The following is a 16,298-nucleotide window of genomic DNA, read 5'->3' as shown; positions in this document are numbered from 1 at the left end:
ATTTTGATCTAATGGTTAGAGATTTAGGTAGTATATGCATGAAGTCTTAAATTCGATCCTTATTTCCAACATTATACTAAAATAGAGTTTTATTAAAAAAAGAGATCTGTCATATAAATTCACTTGTTAATTCAAAATAGTTTGATATAGTATTTTGTTGGCTTAACTACATATTTGGTCCCTTACGTTTATTTTATGTTTCAATTTGGTCCCTTACGTTTAAAAAGTATCAATTTGGTCCCTTACGTTTATTTTAGGTTTCAAGTTAGTCATTTCCGTTAGTTTTGTCACTTTCAACGTTTGAACAGTACACGTGTCACTGTGTCCAAGTGCCACGTGTCAGTCCACATATGCAAATTGACTGCCACATGTGACAAAATTGACGGAAAGGACTAACTTGAAACCTAAAATAAACGTAAGGGACCAAATTGATACTTTTTAAACGTAAGAGACCAAATTGAAACCTAAAATAAACGTAAGGGACCAAATGTGTAGTTAAGCCTATTTTGTTTTATGGGGAGCTTCTATGGTAGTACATGGTACACGTTGAATTTCAAAATAACGATCATTTTCATCAATAAAAAATTATTTGTCGATCATAGTTTTTAAAAAAAACACAATTTTTTTTTTTTGAATTAATTTTTATTATTTGTAAGTATCATATGAATTTTGTATACGAGTAATAAAAAAATTTAAAAATAACTATATTTTTTTGATAATAGAAAAAATTCTACATCTATTAATTTATATGAATTTGCTTCATTTTGTTTTATAATACTTAAAAAAAATTATAATTTAAATAAATAAGTAATTTTTTTATTTGGAGATTTATATTTAAAATTAAATTGTTTGAGACTTATTGGGTGATGTGTAACTTATAGAATAAGCCATAGGTAGTGAGTACTGACATTTTCGAGAAGTGGAGAAGTGACTGAGAAAGTACTACTAATATACCAACAACAAGTTGAGATGAGACTTGAGAGACGAGTGAATTTTGAAGGAAGACTAGTTCTAAATTCAAAGAGAAGTTTCTAGTCAAAATTCAATTCTGAATAAAGTACAAAAATAAAGAAAAGTTCTTTTTTTTGTTTTTATTATTTAATTAATAGTTTTGATTGAAGGGTCTAAGTAAAGTGAATGAATGAATGCGGTCACAGATAAGGATCTGATTTCAATAGCAGCCGGCACGCTAACACTATACATTATGCAACTTAACAAAATAAATAAACGACTTTTCTTTTTCAACAATTTTAGGAGCCGACTTTTTAAAAACAACAAACAACACTTGCAATGTGCAACTTGGTTTGATTCATTGCTTGTGTTCTCTTAATTAATAAAATTCTCACGTCAAAGGATGTATAGTGTGTGAATTAAAGATAAATATGCAAAATATATAAATATAGTATATGATATGGTTGGGTTGTGTATAGTGGATACAATTTGCATCACGCATTTAAGATAGAGACACGCTATGAGCATTTGAGTTGTGGTTTGATTTGTTACACGGTAGGTAATGAATGGAGTGAGTGAGTGAGTAATAATAGGAAAAAAGAGGAACAATTCATTGATTTCACATGGGAGAGAGTTTTATTGTTGGGTTGGGGTGTAGACTAGATAGACTCTCGTGTCACCAAGTGGTGGAGTAGACTTCCACTGGCAATGGCACATTATGTGTTACTACTAGATAGAATAATTTTAGATCTTGATTCTTTCTTTCATACACCGTCTTCTAGTTCTAGCTAGTATGTTTTGTTTTGTTTTGCATCTTGTTGTCTCCTTTTCTTTCTCTATTCTTTTCCATTACATTGAGTGGTTATACACTATAGATTGCAAAGTTGTAAAATAAATTAAAATTACAGTAGTATACTTTTTCTGGATTGGATTTTCGGTCTTAGGTCAAGTTTAATTTCATATTCATTGGTACATATTATATATGTTGCGCAACTTATTTGGGTAAGTTTAGTGGTGTTACTTGATGTTTTGGAGTGTGCTTCTTTTAAAGTTTTAAATTTGATTTTTTTCATGGTACTTTGGCGTTAACAAGTGAATGGTCCTCTCGGATTAGTCGGTCCTTAGATCAAATACTTAATTTTCAAAAATATAAGAAATAAAAATGTTGGCTTATATAAATAACACTTCACACTTTCATAAAATATGTCTCACTTTAACCTAACAATCATTTCAAACTTATACTAATTTAGATTTAGATGTTGGAGTGGTTTTTGCAGATATACACCCCTCCCTTCCATCTTAGTCAACTCCACTTTGGAGCATTCCTTCCACCGATCTGCCATCACCAAGTAATCCTCCTCAATCTCTGAGTTTTGTTCGAAACATTGGCCTATTGTCTGTGAGAATCAAGCCCACAAAGCTCCATTGGCATTGACTAGAGGCATCTATTCTGGTACACCCATAAAGTCTCAGATTGCTTGAGAAATCAATATAAAGGGTAGTTTATATACAACATTCACACTCTTCAATCTATCGAGACGTCTTTTTCAAGGACAAATCTGTAAGGGCTCACACAACACCCAAAACGAACAATAATACATCAACATCCAAACAAGATATGATTGGAAGACCACTCCTAACATACACATGAGTAAACTACATCCAATGAGCTTAAATCTTCGAGTAAACAACACTTGACGAACATACATGTTCAAAATATTTTAATTTATAAGTATTCACCAACAAAAATTGTATTTTCACAAGATATTTGTTCATAAACTACCCTAATAAGCATATAAATAATACATAAAAAATTATTTATTTGCATAAGTTATTTTGCATAAACTTAAAAACATGTCGATTAAAATAGACCATGTCTATTCAAACAATACTTTGTTCAAACAATTATTCTATCCCTAATATAGTAATACTTAAATTAAAACAAACTTAAAATAGATAATAACAACTAATAATATTGGTTTATAAGAAGAAAAAAAAAGCAAATAATACTGAAATTAAAATAAACTTAAAAAAAAACAACTAATCTTATAATAAGCATGATTAGAGTTCATCCTTTTATGATGACTACACACAACTTTTTTTTTTTTGTACGCACAATCAGCCTTCTTACATCACCTGATAATTTTGACATTTTTATCAATTACGTATTAAACTGCATACTTTAATTATTTTTTTATGAGATGATTTAGTTACTTTTACCGGTAAGAGTTTAAAAAGTAACACACGAATTGAATATCTTCCTGCATATGCACTTTTTCTCTCCTGCATATCCATTTTAGAATTACCAATTTATAAGAATAATATTTTGAAAAATAAATGACTATTTTGAACAATATTCTGATTGGATTTTAAATATTAATTTGTATATTCAACCAGAATATTATTCTATTAAAAAAAAAGAAAAAAATTCCTCCAAAAAGGCTTAAGTCACTGCTTACCTATAGTGTGCTGGCCATATTTATGTTCATTGTTTTGGGGACCAGTCGCCCAAACCTCTATTTTTAGGCAAGCAGCTAAACCAAAACAAATACTACTACATACTAATCACTCTAAAAATAAATAAATGTCATATCTACTTATATGAGTTGATGAAAAACAAGTGATTTTTTTTCCGCACATACTTCTTCCGTAACATTTTATAAGGAAAAATGCATTTTTTTTATGTTCGTTTTATATGTAATGAATCTTATATATGTACCAGATTCATTAAATATACAATAAAACTAAAAAGTGCATTTTTTTTTAATACAGTGTTACAGAGAGAGTATATAAACATTCAGAATGATAATCACCGTGAAAATATGTTAAATTAGACATTACAAGGTGTATATATGAGTTGAGTCTGATTTATTATTTGTTATAGACTCATTTTCTATATTGTAAAAGTTTAAGTATATAATTGAAGATACACAAACCTTATCAGAAGTTCAAAACTAATAATGTTAGATATGCAAAGGATCCCTTTTGCTATATCTCTTTAGTTTGAAATGCATTGTTCTTGATTGCATTTTAATCCCTTTTTTTTTGTAGTGATATCTCAATTATAAGAACTTGTTTGACCACTGCACGTACGCCAATGCACAATTTTGATCACTAATATCTTTAATTGTCTATTAGTAAAAATTATAAAAACGTAATATTTAAAAAATACTCATCAAAACAAATTGAACAAGATCTTATATGTTAATATTTACATTTATATATTATTAAAAATGTACGGTCAAAACAAAGTAAATGAATAGTACATTTTTGACAAACAGAGTCTTATAGTTATGGACGGAGGTAGTATTTTTTGAGATACTTGGGGTGGGACAAGAAACTTTCTCAACAATTGCCAATTTGACCCATCTATTAGGCTAAGGCCCAAATCCAATATCCTTACAAACTTCTTCGTATATTCTTTTATGGTTATTGTTTTATCTTGATTTTGTGTTGCTCACACTAAAAAAAATACTAAAAAAAAATATTTTTCGATAAAATGTATACTATTGAAAAATATCTTTTGCTAAAATTTACACTACTAAAAGACATTTTCTGGTGATTGGTGAATGAGAGGTGGTGAGGAAATTTTTATCAATTTAGGGGTTGAAGAGCAACCATCTATATCCTGTAATTTTACTCAAATTGTGTTTCGACTCTTTTATTGTATTTTGCTAAAGTTGTTATATTCCAACCATTATATACTCGAATCACTTAGCCATTAAATTTAAATTTCGATCTCTGACCGGTACATATATAGAAAAACATTTGTTAAAAAGAGAGATTAAGCTTTTAAATGCAAGTCAACACCCGAAAAGAGAAAATTCAAAGATTTTTTTAGGTTGAGGGTTTGTGGTTAGGATCTAAGGTCGCCGGTCGAGAAACACATTTTTGGATAGAGATTAATGTTGAATGTTGAAGGGTTGAAATAGTGTTAATAAGAGAAATTAGGATCAAATTGGATAAATACACTTGGTGTATTTGATCATCTATTCTTTTTACTGCGTTGTTCTTTGAATTGAATATGTGGACTTGCTATACACATAAATTCTAAATTTATTGTAGGTTGAATTTTTTTTCTTTCCTCAGGTAGCCTAGTGATTATAAATTCCACATTTTTAAGATGGATAAGTGGAGTGTCTGGGGTTTGAATTCCGACTCATGCATATAAAATGTTTATGTCCCTACCAACTGAGCTAAGCTCACAGGGACAAGGTTGAATCTTTATTTACTTGAACTATTTAATTTGATTACCATTGTTATTTGTTCCACTGTTCCTGTTGGTTTTCACAACAATTGATTTGAATTCTCAACAATTTCTATCCTAATGAGTTTGTGAACACGTGAACTTTTTAAACAAATTAATTAACTGTACATGTAAAAGTGAGGATTATTTCATTTTTATATTTTTCCATATTACAATTTGAATTTTGTTTTTCTTTCAAAAGCTTCTTCATTAAAGTAGCCGAAACATTTTGTCAAAGGTTTTAAACTGGTAGAAACAAAACCAAGAGTAAATTTCCTAACCTTGGCCCAATTAGTTAACCTTGGCTCAATTAGTTAGCTTAACAAAAGCCTAATCATTAAAGTATGAGAATTTATTTTGCCATCCAACCAATTTTCTCTCACGTCTTATAAAATTCCTAAAATACTTTTATTCGCTAAATTTATGTGGCGGATATGGTTCATTAGTTAACTAGCGAATATGGGTATTTTGGTAATTTGACAGGCCGTGTGAGAAAACTATGAGATGCTAAAAGAAATTCTCCATAATTTTTGTTCCAGACTTGGCCAAGACCCAATACACGCGGTTCAAGTGCTCCAAAGTCCAGCTCAATCAACTTCATTTTGGTAGTTTCACATACAAGTCACGGGTAACAGACATAATTGCTCATGTACATCTCATGTAGCGAATACTCTAATCGTTATACTCTAAGGTTGTTAGAGTCATCTCAACGGCTTCCCATTGCCCCATGCTAGCTGTTGTCAGCTATCTCAGACGGTTATAACCGTCTCTCCATGTATAAAAGTATAATTTTGGCGCCAATATATACTAATTCAATGACTTTTTTACGGCACTTCTCTTCGATCACATACTAACTTAAACATAAAAGTGATAACGTGTTTTTACAAGAAGATGACGTTGCTTGGACTTTTACATGCGTTGGATTTTTATTTTATTTATTTTTTTGAACCAAACAAACTTAATTCATATCATTAACTAATAAATGTTACATAAGGGAATAATCTCAAATCTATGGAAACTAGCCCAAACATTGGCCGTCCTAGCAAGAGTATGATGCGATAACTCTGCAAGTGCACAGGTATATCGTGTAGTTATAAAAGATTATCGATCCCACAGGGACTATTTGTTAATATTTCGCTTATGTTTTTAATATATCGTAAGGTTAAGGCTAGATATTAATTAAAGAAGACGTTTTAGATAATTAATTAAACTGTATTAAATAAAATATTATTAAACTAACCGGAATGTGAATTAAGTTGCTTCAATGGATTCGGTAATTAAACTGCGTTTTGAAATAATGTTACTTTTTAATAAACTGAAATTGATTAAAAGATACGCGTCTCACACTCTCGCGCTATTGAGTAATATCGTATAGATATAAAATAAATGTTTCACTTTCGCTCTCGCACTTACTTATAAAAATACTTTTTGAAAATCAATTCAATTTAATTAAAAAGATCTAGTTTTCTCAAAACAACATTAGTTTAAAAATATAGTCTCACGCCGTCGCGCTATTGAACTGATACTATATTATATAAATGAATGCTTCACTCTCGCTCTCACATCTATTTATAAAATACTTTTTGAAAACTAATATAGTTTAATTATCTTTAAAGAGCTGTCGCGGTGTTTAAAAATAATGTTCAGTTTTTACTATCCGATATAAATCTCACACTGTCGCGCTATTAATTTATACCTTAGTTAATTTTCACTCTCGTGCAAAATATTTAATTTAATTATTAAAAACTGAACAGAAAACTAGATTAAAAAAAAACGTAAGTCACAGATTAATTACCAAATCCAGATTAGCTTCCTAGTTCACATTTCAGTTAAATAGATTTAGCTGCGCATGATTTTATTTGACAAGATACTGATTAAATAATTATTAGTTAAACGAAACATTTAAACAGAGTAATCATAAATTAAACAGAGTATATCAATAAACGGTACGAGTATCAAACTGGAATACAATAAAATTAAACTTGAATCGGTATTATATTAAAGCATAAATCTGAATATTGAAACTGAATAAAAGTACTGTATTAAAACTTACAAATACTAGTGAAACTAGTACAGGTACACAGGAACGAAGGAAATCAAAGACTGATTGAAACTGTAACTGGAAGTGTAAGCAGCAACACCACACCTTTTTGCTCCGTAAACTAAAACACTTAACAACTAAAATTTTAAACTGAATTTTTCTCTTAAGTCTGCGTAGAAAAGGTGAGAAAAACACTGACTAGTGTTCTCTATTTATAGGCTTTATGAGATAAAAATATCTCCTTTGAATTTGTTGTTCCGTTATAAGAAACGTGCATCCCAATCGTAGTTACTTCCACCGAAATCTGAGGAGCAGTTGAGGATAAAGCGGTGTGAAACGTACCCGTGAAAATAGGAAACAAACACTACGTGGCGGGTGCCACAAGCCACATGGTCGGCGCCATGGCTTATAGGTGTGGCGAGTGCCACAAGCATGGCCAACGCCATGTGTTTGTTTGTGTGGCGAGTGCCACAAGGTGCATGGCCAACGCCATGTGTTGTTGTGTGGACCACATGTGCCTGGCACATGCCAAGTGCATGTGGGATTGGCTTGTTCGTCCAATTTCTTTTGGGCTTCTCTTCCATCTGAACCAATGTCTTTTTTATCCACTTTGACATTAATTTTGTGACCTTTTTTTATTTATTTCGAGAAGTTCCGGAAATACCTGTAATACACAATAAAAAATGATAATAATACTACTAAAATGCAAAGAAAATAATAAAATATTAAACTAATATTATAAAATAAATACTATATTTTTCAGTGTTATCAGAGTATGAGCAACCAAATTCGCTTGTCTCCTAACAAACTTAACCTCAAAGTTTACAGAAGATGACATAAGAAGAATAATGTCGTTAACAATTAAACTAAATTCTGAATTGCCCCGTCTTCTCGAATGGATGGCGTCAACCAGCAACTTTGAGTCACTTTCAAATTGGACTCGCTCAAATCCACGATGGATAGCCTCTTTCATTGCAAGTAATAGTGTCAGTGTTTCGCCTTCCACTATGGAATAAAAAGGTTGCTGCCATTGAGTCAAGCCAGCCACAAAATGTCCATTGGTATCACGAAAGCAAAGACCCATAGAAGTAACACCGGACCCAACTACAAACGCAACATCAACATTACACTTTATCCATCCCGCTCCTGGTTTCTCCCACCGAACCGGCCTAGGATCCTCAACAGGAACATCGTTATGACGCTGCAGTTGGTGGACAGTAAACCGCTCGTTCCATACGACGAACGCCATGTTTCCAACTTGGCTCGGGGGCTGAATATTGTCATTCCAAATCTTGTCGTTTCGATTATGCCAAAAGCACCAAAATAACGATGCAACCCGTCCTATCATTGCACTGTCCTCGTTTCTGCACATGCGAAATACCCTGTCTGCAACAGTCCCATGCTGGTAAGTTGCATTATGCAGCAACTGTGACAGGCCTGCGACCGACCAACATTCACGAGTGATGACATTCGGTCATTTGAGTATTTTTTATTATTATTTTAAGTATTTTAGTTAGTTTTTAGTAGAATTGCATAGTCAAAGAGAAGAATTTATGAAGAAATTAACATGTAAAAGAGTTTGAAGCCTAAAGACTAAAGGAGAAAAAAAAAAAGACTTAGAAAGATACAAGTTTTGAAGCTCAATTAAGCCTGCACTTCTTGTATTTTTCGCAGCACTGTACAAGTTCTATAGTGGCGCGATTTGAATTTCATTACATGATAATGACGTGTGCCATAGTGACACGTGCAATTTGTTTTTTATTCTTTGATGATGTGTCACAATGCTACAGGCTGGATGCCTTCATTAGTGGAACGATTTATCCCTCTTTGGAGGATATAAAAAGCAGCTCTCTTTAACCTAGAAAGAGGGAAGGAACGCAGACTGGGGAGAAACCAGAGGAGAATCACGCATAACTTCTGGGGGAGAAAAAAATACGTGCGGCAGCGGCAGTGAAGAGAAGAAAATTCAAGAGTTTCGCCGTCGCGGTCTTCATCGATTATTCATGTATAATTTTCTTAACTCTTTTGTTATGTCAATTATTAGTATGAGTAACTAATCTCATTAGATTAGGAATTATAGATGATTCTCTTTGAAACTATCTGAACCATGTAACTACGTGTTCTAGTTTATTCAATGAAAACTTATAATTATTCAGTTAATTTTGTGTTTATTGCTTTTCGTTAATTGATCACTTTCGAATTGATTTTAAGTTATAAATCACTATTGACCCTAGGGTTTATACTGGAACTAGATTAATTGTTTGCCAATCGTAATTGCTTTAGGAATAAAGAATTAGTTGGTATGATTAAGAATTTAACGGCCATTCATGCTTTTGATAATATTAGTTTCACCTAAGGAATTAGGGTGCTATATTAGATAAACGGGATCGATGAGCCAAGGAATTGGACTCGGTCTATTTTGTTAAATTATCGTAATTATAAGAATTTCATTGTTGATGGCTAGAACCTAGAGTACCAGATAGGGACAAAGAGATGATTCAAAATAATTCCTAATCGTCTTTCTCTCATAAAAGTTTACGTTTCAACTTTCTTGCAATTTTAATTATTGTCATTGTTACTACAAATCAATCTGAAAACCCCCCTTTGCAATTTATTTATTAATCTTAAATTCATTGAATTGTTTCGTTGAAATAAGAACAATCCCTGTGGATACGAATCTTATAAATTTTATTACTTAACGACGAATTTAGTACACTTGCTAAAATTGTCATCAACGAGTTGCTACGCATCCAAAAAACACATGAATATCATCTTCGACCTCAATTGTTTTAAAAAAGTGTTTTTGTGATTGATGAAAAATATTGATGTTGAGTTGAGTGACATTCAATTATTCAGACAAACTGATGAAACTCAACTAGTCAAATTACATAATTAAGTATAATTTCCACAATTTTCATTGGCTGATACCACAGGGGGAAACGTGTTTGGTCTTAATCTCTGATTAGGACATGCTACCATCCCTATTATAGAATACTCCTATTTTAATATATATGTAATAATGTAATATTAATACAAACGAAATTAAATTATATCCCTGGCATGCTTTGAGTGAAGATGAAATATATAATTTTTGTTATAAGAGGAATATTAATTTAATTGCATGTCCTTGAAGCATATATATTTGCCCTGCCTAATTAAACCTAATTAAATAGAATTGTGAAAATGAAATGCATAATATATTAAAGTGACGAGTACTATTTATTTAGTTTTCCTGAGCTGTTTCTGTTTACTTAATAAAGATTCTGGGGTTTGCTTATTTTTATTTTTTTACTAATGGGGTTTGCTTAATTAAGAAAGTGCCATACACCCTAATATTATTTTAAGGGAAATACTGAATATTATTATAATTTATTCATTTTTAAATTGTGAATCTACCTTGTGTGTTTTTCCTAATATTTTACCCGACTGAAAGAGAGATCTTTAGGCCAAACAATAATAAGAGGACTCTAGACTAAAATGAATACCGACTACATTTTACAACTTCTGTCACAATAGATTAACACAATAAGAAAGAAGAATATTAAAATTAAAATAATGAATATGCGTGCGTGGGCAATCATTTTTTCTTCAAATAATTTAGTAAATAGGATTTCACCTTAAGGTTTAAGGTATATAAATAGAGTGTCACATAAGTTCAAACCACAATTTCTAAAATGTATATCTGAATTCCACATTTTTTGACGTACTTTGTTTTTAAAAATAAGTATCGCTCAAAGTTGTTTCACACGAATTAATAAATGCGATAATATAAAGTAATCAAAAGATAACAATTTTACTAAATTAACTTTATAATTAACTATTGATGTGTATCCCATTTTTTATTTTTCAAAAAAAAAAAAATAATAATAATTAGAAAGTGATATACATTTATTTAGAGACAATTTTAATAATTAATAGTATTCGTTCAACATGGCTTCATACAAAATCCAATTTAATTGAGCGTGTGGCATCTTCAATGCAGAGTCCTCTTCGTGTCTTCATGGTTGTGAAGTTGACAGAAACTCGCAATACTTATTCTTTGAATGCGCCATGTGTTTTCTTTGAAAAAAGTTTGATATGATATTTTGAATTGATTAGGTACTTTAAGCATTTTGTCCGGGATATGTTAATTTAGCGATAAGAGATTAACTTTATTTTCTTTTTTAGTCAAATAATTTAGTATTGAGAAATAAAAAATTCAAAGTTCGAACTTAATTTTCTCTAATAATATTTTTTATAACTACCAACTAAACTCTATTATGAACCATAAAAGATTTTTTGTAAGGACATGGTTTATAATAATTTCTCAATTCTTATTTTTTTTTTTAAAATAATAATTAATACTTGTTTTTTTTTTTAAAGTAATACTTATTTTATTTAAAAATAAAACGTCACTAAAGACAAAAAGAAGTCTAAATATATATAAGCAATGATACGCGTGACGTGGCATTGAGAATTTGTGACCATATAATATGAATATTAACTAAATTATTCAGTTCAGTTTGGCAAGACAGTTTAATAAGGACGAAAAAAGCTGTCATATTGTACCTCAATGCTTCAAATTGCACACAATTTTTTGAAGTTCAACAAAAATAAGAGAACTTGCTCAAATAATTGAACTCAAGTAGTTAATGAATTAATTTTAAAATAAATCATTTAAAATAATTTGAGTTTGATTTTTAAACAAAACACTTTTTAATGAGATCTTATTTATTTTACAGTCGAATTCTAGATGATCAAACTTAATTTTCCGGTAACAAGAGAGTTAAAAAAATAGAGAACTTGAGGGCACGGTACATATTAACAGATACAATTGCTGAAAAAGGAATAAAATCAGATTTTTTTCTTGAGTTTCTAGATTTTATTCTTTAGGCATTTTCAACTCCTACAATGTTTCTTTAAGCCTTTGCCAAGGGTCGTGCAATATATTATGGGCGGTGCAAATTGTAAAGAGCAACCATGACCTCACCCAACACACTTTGAAGACAAAAGTTTTTCCACTATTAAAAAATGAACAACAACATTCTTTTTTTGACGCGTGTAATGAATGGGAACGCAAAAATCGGCGGAAGCTAAGGATATAATAATAGCTTAATTAAGTAACTATATCGTTTAGGCTTAGGGTAATCTGTATGTTGGATTACTAAGTACTTTGAGGAATTTGATTAACCTCAATCAATCTTAATCTTATTATTAAAAAATCAATCTTAATCTTATGCATTTGATATCACAGCTTGGCTCCTATCTTTCTCGTAGATATTATTCTTTCTGTTACTTACATGTAAGTTGGTGAAGTATGCTTAGAGAAAAGTACATTTTCAAATATATTTTAAGTTTTTGTTGTTGGGGATTTTTAGAAGAACCTAAAACTATGAAAGATCATCACATTTGAGGAATTAATTAAATCAAAAGATTGTGCGCTTCCTGAATCTATCCTCACTCCGTTTCTTTCAAGGAACATTTTGATTTATTTGGTTTCCAATGTTTTTTCTTGTGGGTGTTTTACTTCTCCGATTATTTTCAGATCTGTTGAGATCTGTAGATTTGTCTTATTATCTGTATCAACTATCAATCCTCACGGTTGATTTCAGATTGTCTGTGATTGCTTGTTGTGTTTGTATGCAGGGGGTGTTGGTACATGAATTGGTCTATGTTGACGGTCGATTCATTCACCATCCTAAAATGTGAAGTTTCACACAACAATCTTTTTTGCTATTTAGTTTCGCACTCATATCTAGATTCGCTGGATATTACATGTGGTGTGTGCGCGTTCACTTTCGTTTCTATTAGACACCTTATTATTTAGGCTGATCATGCAGTTTGACTGAGTTAGATTTATATCCCCGCAATTTTTGTATCTTTTTTGATTTATTTTAATTTATTTGAGATGTTGCAGAGATTTTTTCTTATGCACCACATATAATTTTATTTAACTCGATAATTCTATGTTTTTTAATCAAACTCATAATAAAATGATTGGGATAGTGTCATATTGTACTTTTTGAGAAGGACAATTTCATGCCCATAGCTGGAAAAAACGCAAAGATATTTTTTTGCCATAACTAACGGGCTTTGACTTTGTTGATGACGGTAACGTCAAACACATTTCCGTATGTAAATGTACATCATTGCTGTCATTGACTTCAAAGAATGTATACGCGCTTCATCAAAATAATTAAACTTTGTTTTTAAATTTAACAAATGATTCAAAATCATGTATTTTCCCCCCTCTGTTAATCCCCACGACTAATGCCAATGGCAATGTCTAGCTTTAAGTTGGGATTTAGATTTTGTGTTGTGTGAGTGTGATGAATCGTCATATTAAGATCAAACAATTTAAATATTATTGTAGATTTTGATTTGGGTTCTAATCTCATCCATGCAATTTTGTTCTTTTGGGGATATCCGATGAAATTGGAACGATTTAGAGAAGATTATTTTGACCTATGCGCAAGGATGATATGCAAAAATCGAGAAATCATCCATGCAATTTTAATTTAATGGTTAGAAACACAACTTCAACTGTTCAACATATATGAATAAAATATTAATATACGAGGTAAAATTGTGTGACCCAATATAAATTTTTTAAAGTTACACTATTAAAATAAAAAAAAAGGATGATTTACTTCAAAATGATGTGGCTCCATCGGAAACACAAAATACTTTTGGGGAAAGATCACTATTAAAGATGTTCTAAGATACTTATCGATAAAATCAAACTCAACATATTTAATTATGGTTACTCATTATTTAATAATTTATGTTCCTATCAATGTCTCAGGTTCGATTCCCTCTCCCTAGTGCCAATTTTGGTGGGCTAAGTCCATACAGAGCAAAAAAATCTGGCTTTAAATGGGCCCCCCACAAGGTGGGTGGTGGAATTGGTCCCCTTGGATTAGTCGGTCCTAAGGTTGGATACCAAGTTTTCAAAAAAATAAAATAAAAAAATAATTTATAAATTTTCTATGCAAGCATGGTAAGATATATGCCTATAATTTTTAGGGGTTTCAATAAACCTTTAGATAAATCTCATTCAATAATTTGTTTATGGTGTTGCAAGTTGCAACTTTTAAAGTAAAGGCAATTAGCAATGATGTCAATCCAAAAAAAATAAACATATAAACAATACAAAAATAGGATTGCACAAGACAATAGCAAAAAGGGAAAAATAAATAATCAAAGTCAGAAAATTGATTGAATGTCCACATTACTATCCCCCAAATTTGCAGGATTACAATATTTCCCAAGCACTTGTACTAGACTATTCACCTTAATGGAGTTTTCTTTACATGTTGCCTATGATTTTCAATAACTCTATTATATGAGGAGATCCAAATTTATTTTCTCCCTTTTTCTGATTTATTCCACTTGAAATGCATTACAACATAAAGTTTTACTTCGAACCAACTGAAATTGGGTCTAGTAGAAAGGACTTAGTTTTGTACGATTTGCAAATAAAAGTTCAAATTTTCCGTCGTTTAAAAAGATGTGTAGCATTAGAAAAATGGCCAAAAAAGCTTCGGTTAGCATTAAAAAAACAGATTTTGGCTTCATAACTTATCATATGATAAAATATTGCATGCAATTTGATATCATCAATATTTCTCTTCTCGCATTTAGGTATAGTATGTATGAGTTTCGCATAGGCTCTTGGAAAAAAAAATGAAAACAGATTTTGTTACAAATGCAACTTTTGTCGCCTTAATTATCTGAAAATTATCCCATTATTTATGTGATGATGATAAAATAATTCTTTCCAAACTCCAAATTCTAAGAACAACTCCAAATTCTAAGAACAGCTCTTTTACTTTGTCAAAATATGAGGGAAAACTTAGTTGGTGGCTTGGTATGATATATGGGTTAGTCATACATATTTTCAAATATTAAATAATGTGTATGCTTTTAATGCGTTAGTACACTTGTTTACTTTTCTTTTTTTAATAAAAAGAGTATAATTTCTCGGTTTTTATATTGACATAGTTGGAAAAATAACTTATTTGCAGTTTATATCACAAACAAACGTTTATTATGATGAACTTTTATATATAAGATTACATAAGCTATTTTTATAATAATAAAAATAGATTATTTATATATATGTTACACGTTGTTTTCATAAACTATTAAAAAAATTATAAAAACAAGCAGATTTTTTTTTTTTTTTTATAAAAGTTGTCTTGATAAGCAATTTTCATAAATTCTATCAAACAGTCTTACAAAATTAATGTTAGTAGATAAACTCAAATTAAATACAAACATGTCTTTTATATAATTTGCTTTTATTTATTTATTTATTTTTATAAAAAATTGTGAAAATTATGTGACCAAATTTATGCTTGGTTTGGACTTTGGATGCAAGAAGAAAATTATACAAGAGTGTCGGGTCAACAATCGGGGAGGGTCGAGCGAGGAGCATTCACTTTTGTAACACTTGTTCTTTTGAGCAACACACCTTTGTGGGAGACACACCACTTAGCTTGTTCACCTAAAACCTTAATGTGATAGGTGAGTGAGTTATCCCACTTACAAATGCTCAAGTCACCACATTCCTATCAAATGTGAGACTATTTCTACAAACTCACACTTGCTATATTCTCAACAAAGAGAACATGGCAAAAAATAAATTAGGTGTAAATTAAAATAAAAAAGGATGTGTTTTTGTGTATTATTATTGTTGTGGCAAGTGTGAGTGAGTTAAGTTCCATATTGTTTAGAAAAGTGGAGGTTGAACATTTTATAAGAAAGATGATTCATAAACCGCCTTAAGATTTTGAGTTAAAGTGTAGTATCCAACTCACGTAGAGTTGTTCTTAAACTCAATGTGAATGATCACCTAATTGCCCGCTCGATGACCCAACAATTATTTGGATGAAAAACACGTGAATGAATTTTGCACCTCGAATCAAAGAGTATGTGTAGACCTTATAATGCAGCCACGAATACAAGCTATATTCTTTATATCTGTATGTTGAATTGTTGATGATTGTTGGTTAAGAGTGAAATTTGTATGTGCTGCGCCATTATCCGTATATAAAGTGTAGATATGTAAGTACTATG

The 16,298-nt window shown here is 30.7% G+C and overlaps 1 protein-coding gene and 1 non-coding gene across 2 annotated transcripts; one reads left to right on the top strand and one right to left on the bottom strand.

The window, feature by feature from the left end:
• Positions 1-7,854: 7,854 nt before the first annotated feature.
• Positions 7,855-8,487, bottom strand: LOC123894126. The gene is made up of 2 exons (XM_045944023.1): positions 8,149-8,487; positions 7,855-7,902 (listed from the first exon to the last, which is right to left on the bottom strand). The coding sequence occupies exons 1-2, from the start codon at positions 8,485-8,487 to the stop codon at positions 7,855-7,857; spliced, it is 387 nt and encodes a 128-aa protein (XP_045799979.1).
• Positions 8,488-13,627: 5,140 nt separating this feature from the next.
• Positions 13,628-13,730, top strand: LOC123903350. Its single transcript, XR_006807930.1, has one exon. It is a non-coding gene; the product is annotated as a U6 spliceosomal RNA (small nuclear RNA).
• The last annotated feature ends 2,568 nt before the right edge of the window (positions 13,731-16,298 follow it).

The sequence above is a fragment of the Trifolium pratense genome, linkage group LG1 (genome assembly GCF_020283565.1).
Source record: "Trifolium pratense cultivar HEN17-A07 linkage group LG1, ARS_RC_1.1, whole genome shotgun sequence".
In the NCBI taxonomy this organism is placed as follows: domain Eukaryota; kingdom Viridiplantae; phylum Streptophyta; class Magnoliopsida; order Fabales; family Fabaceae; genus Trifolium; species Trifolium pratense.
Note: the sequence above shows the minus strand (reverse complement) of the source record. Positions and strands in the feature narration are given on the sequence as shown.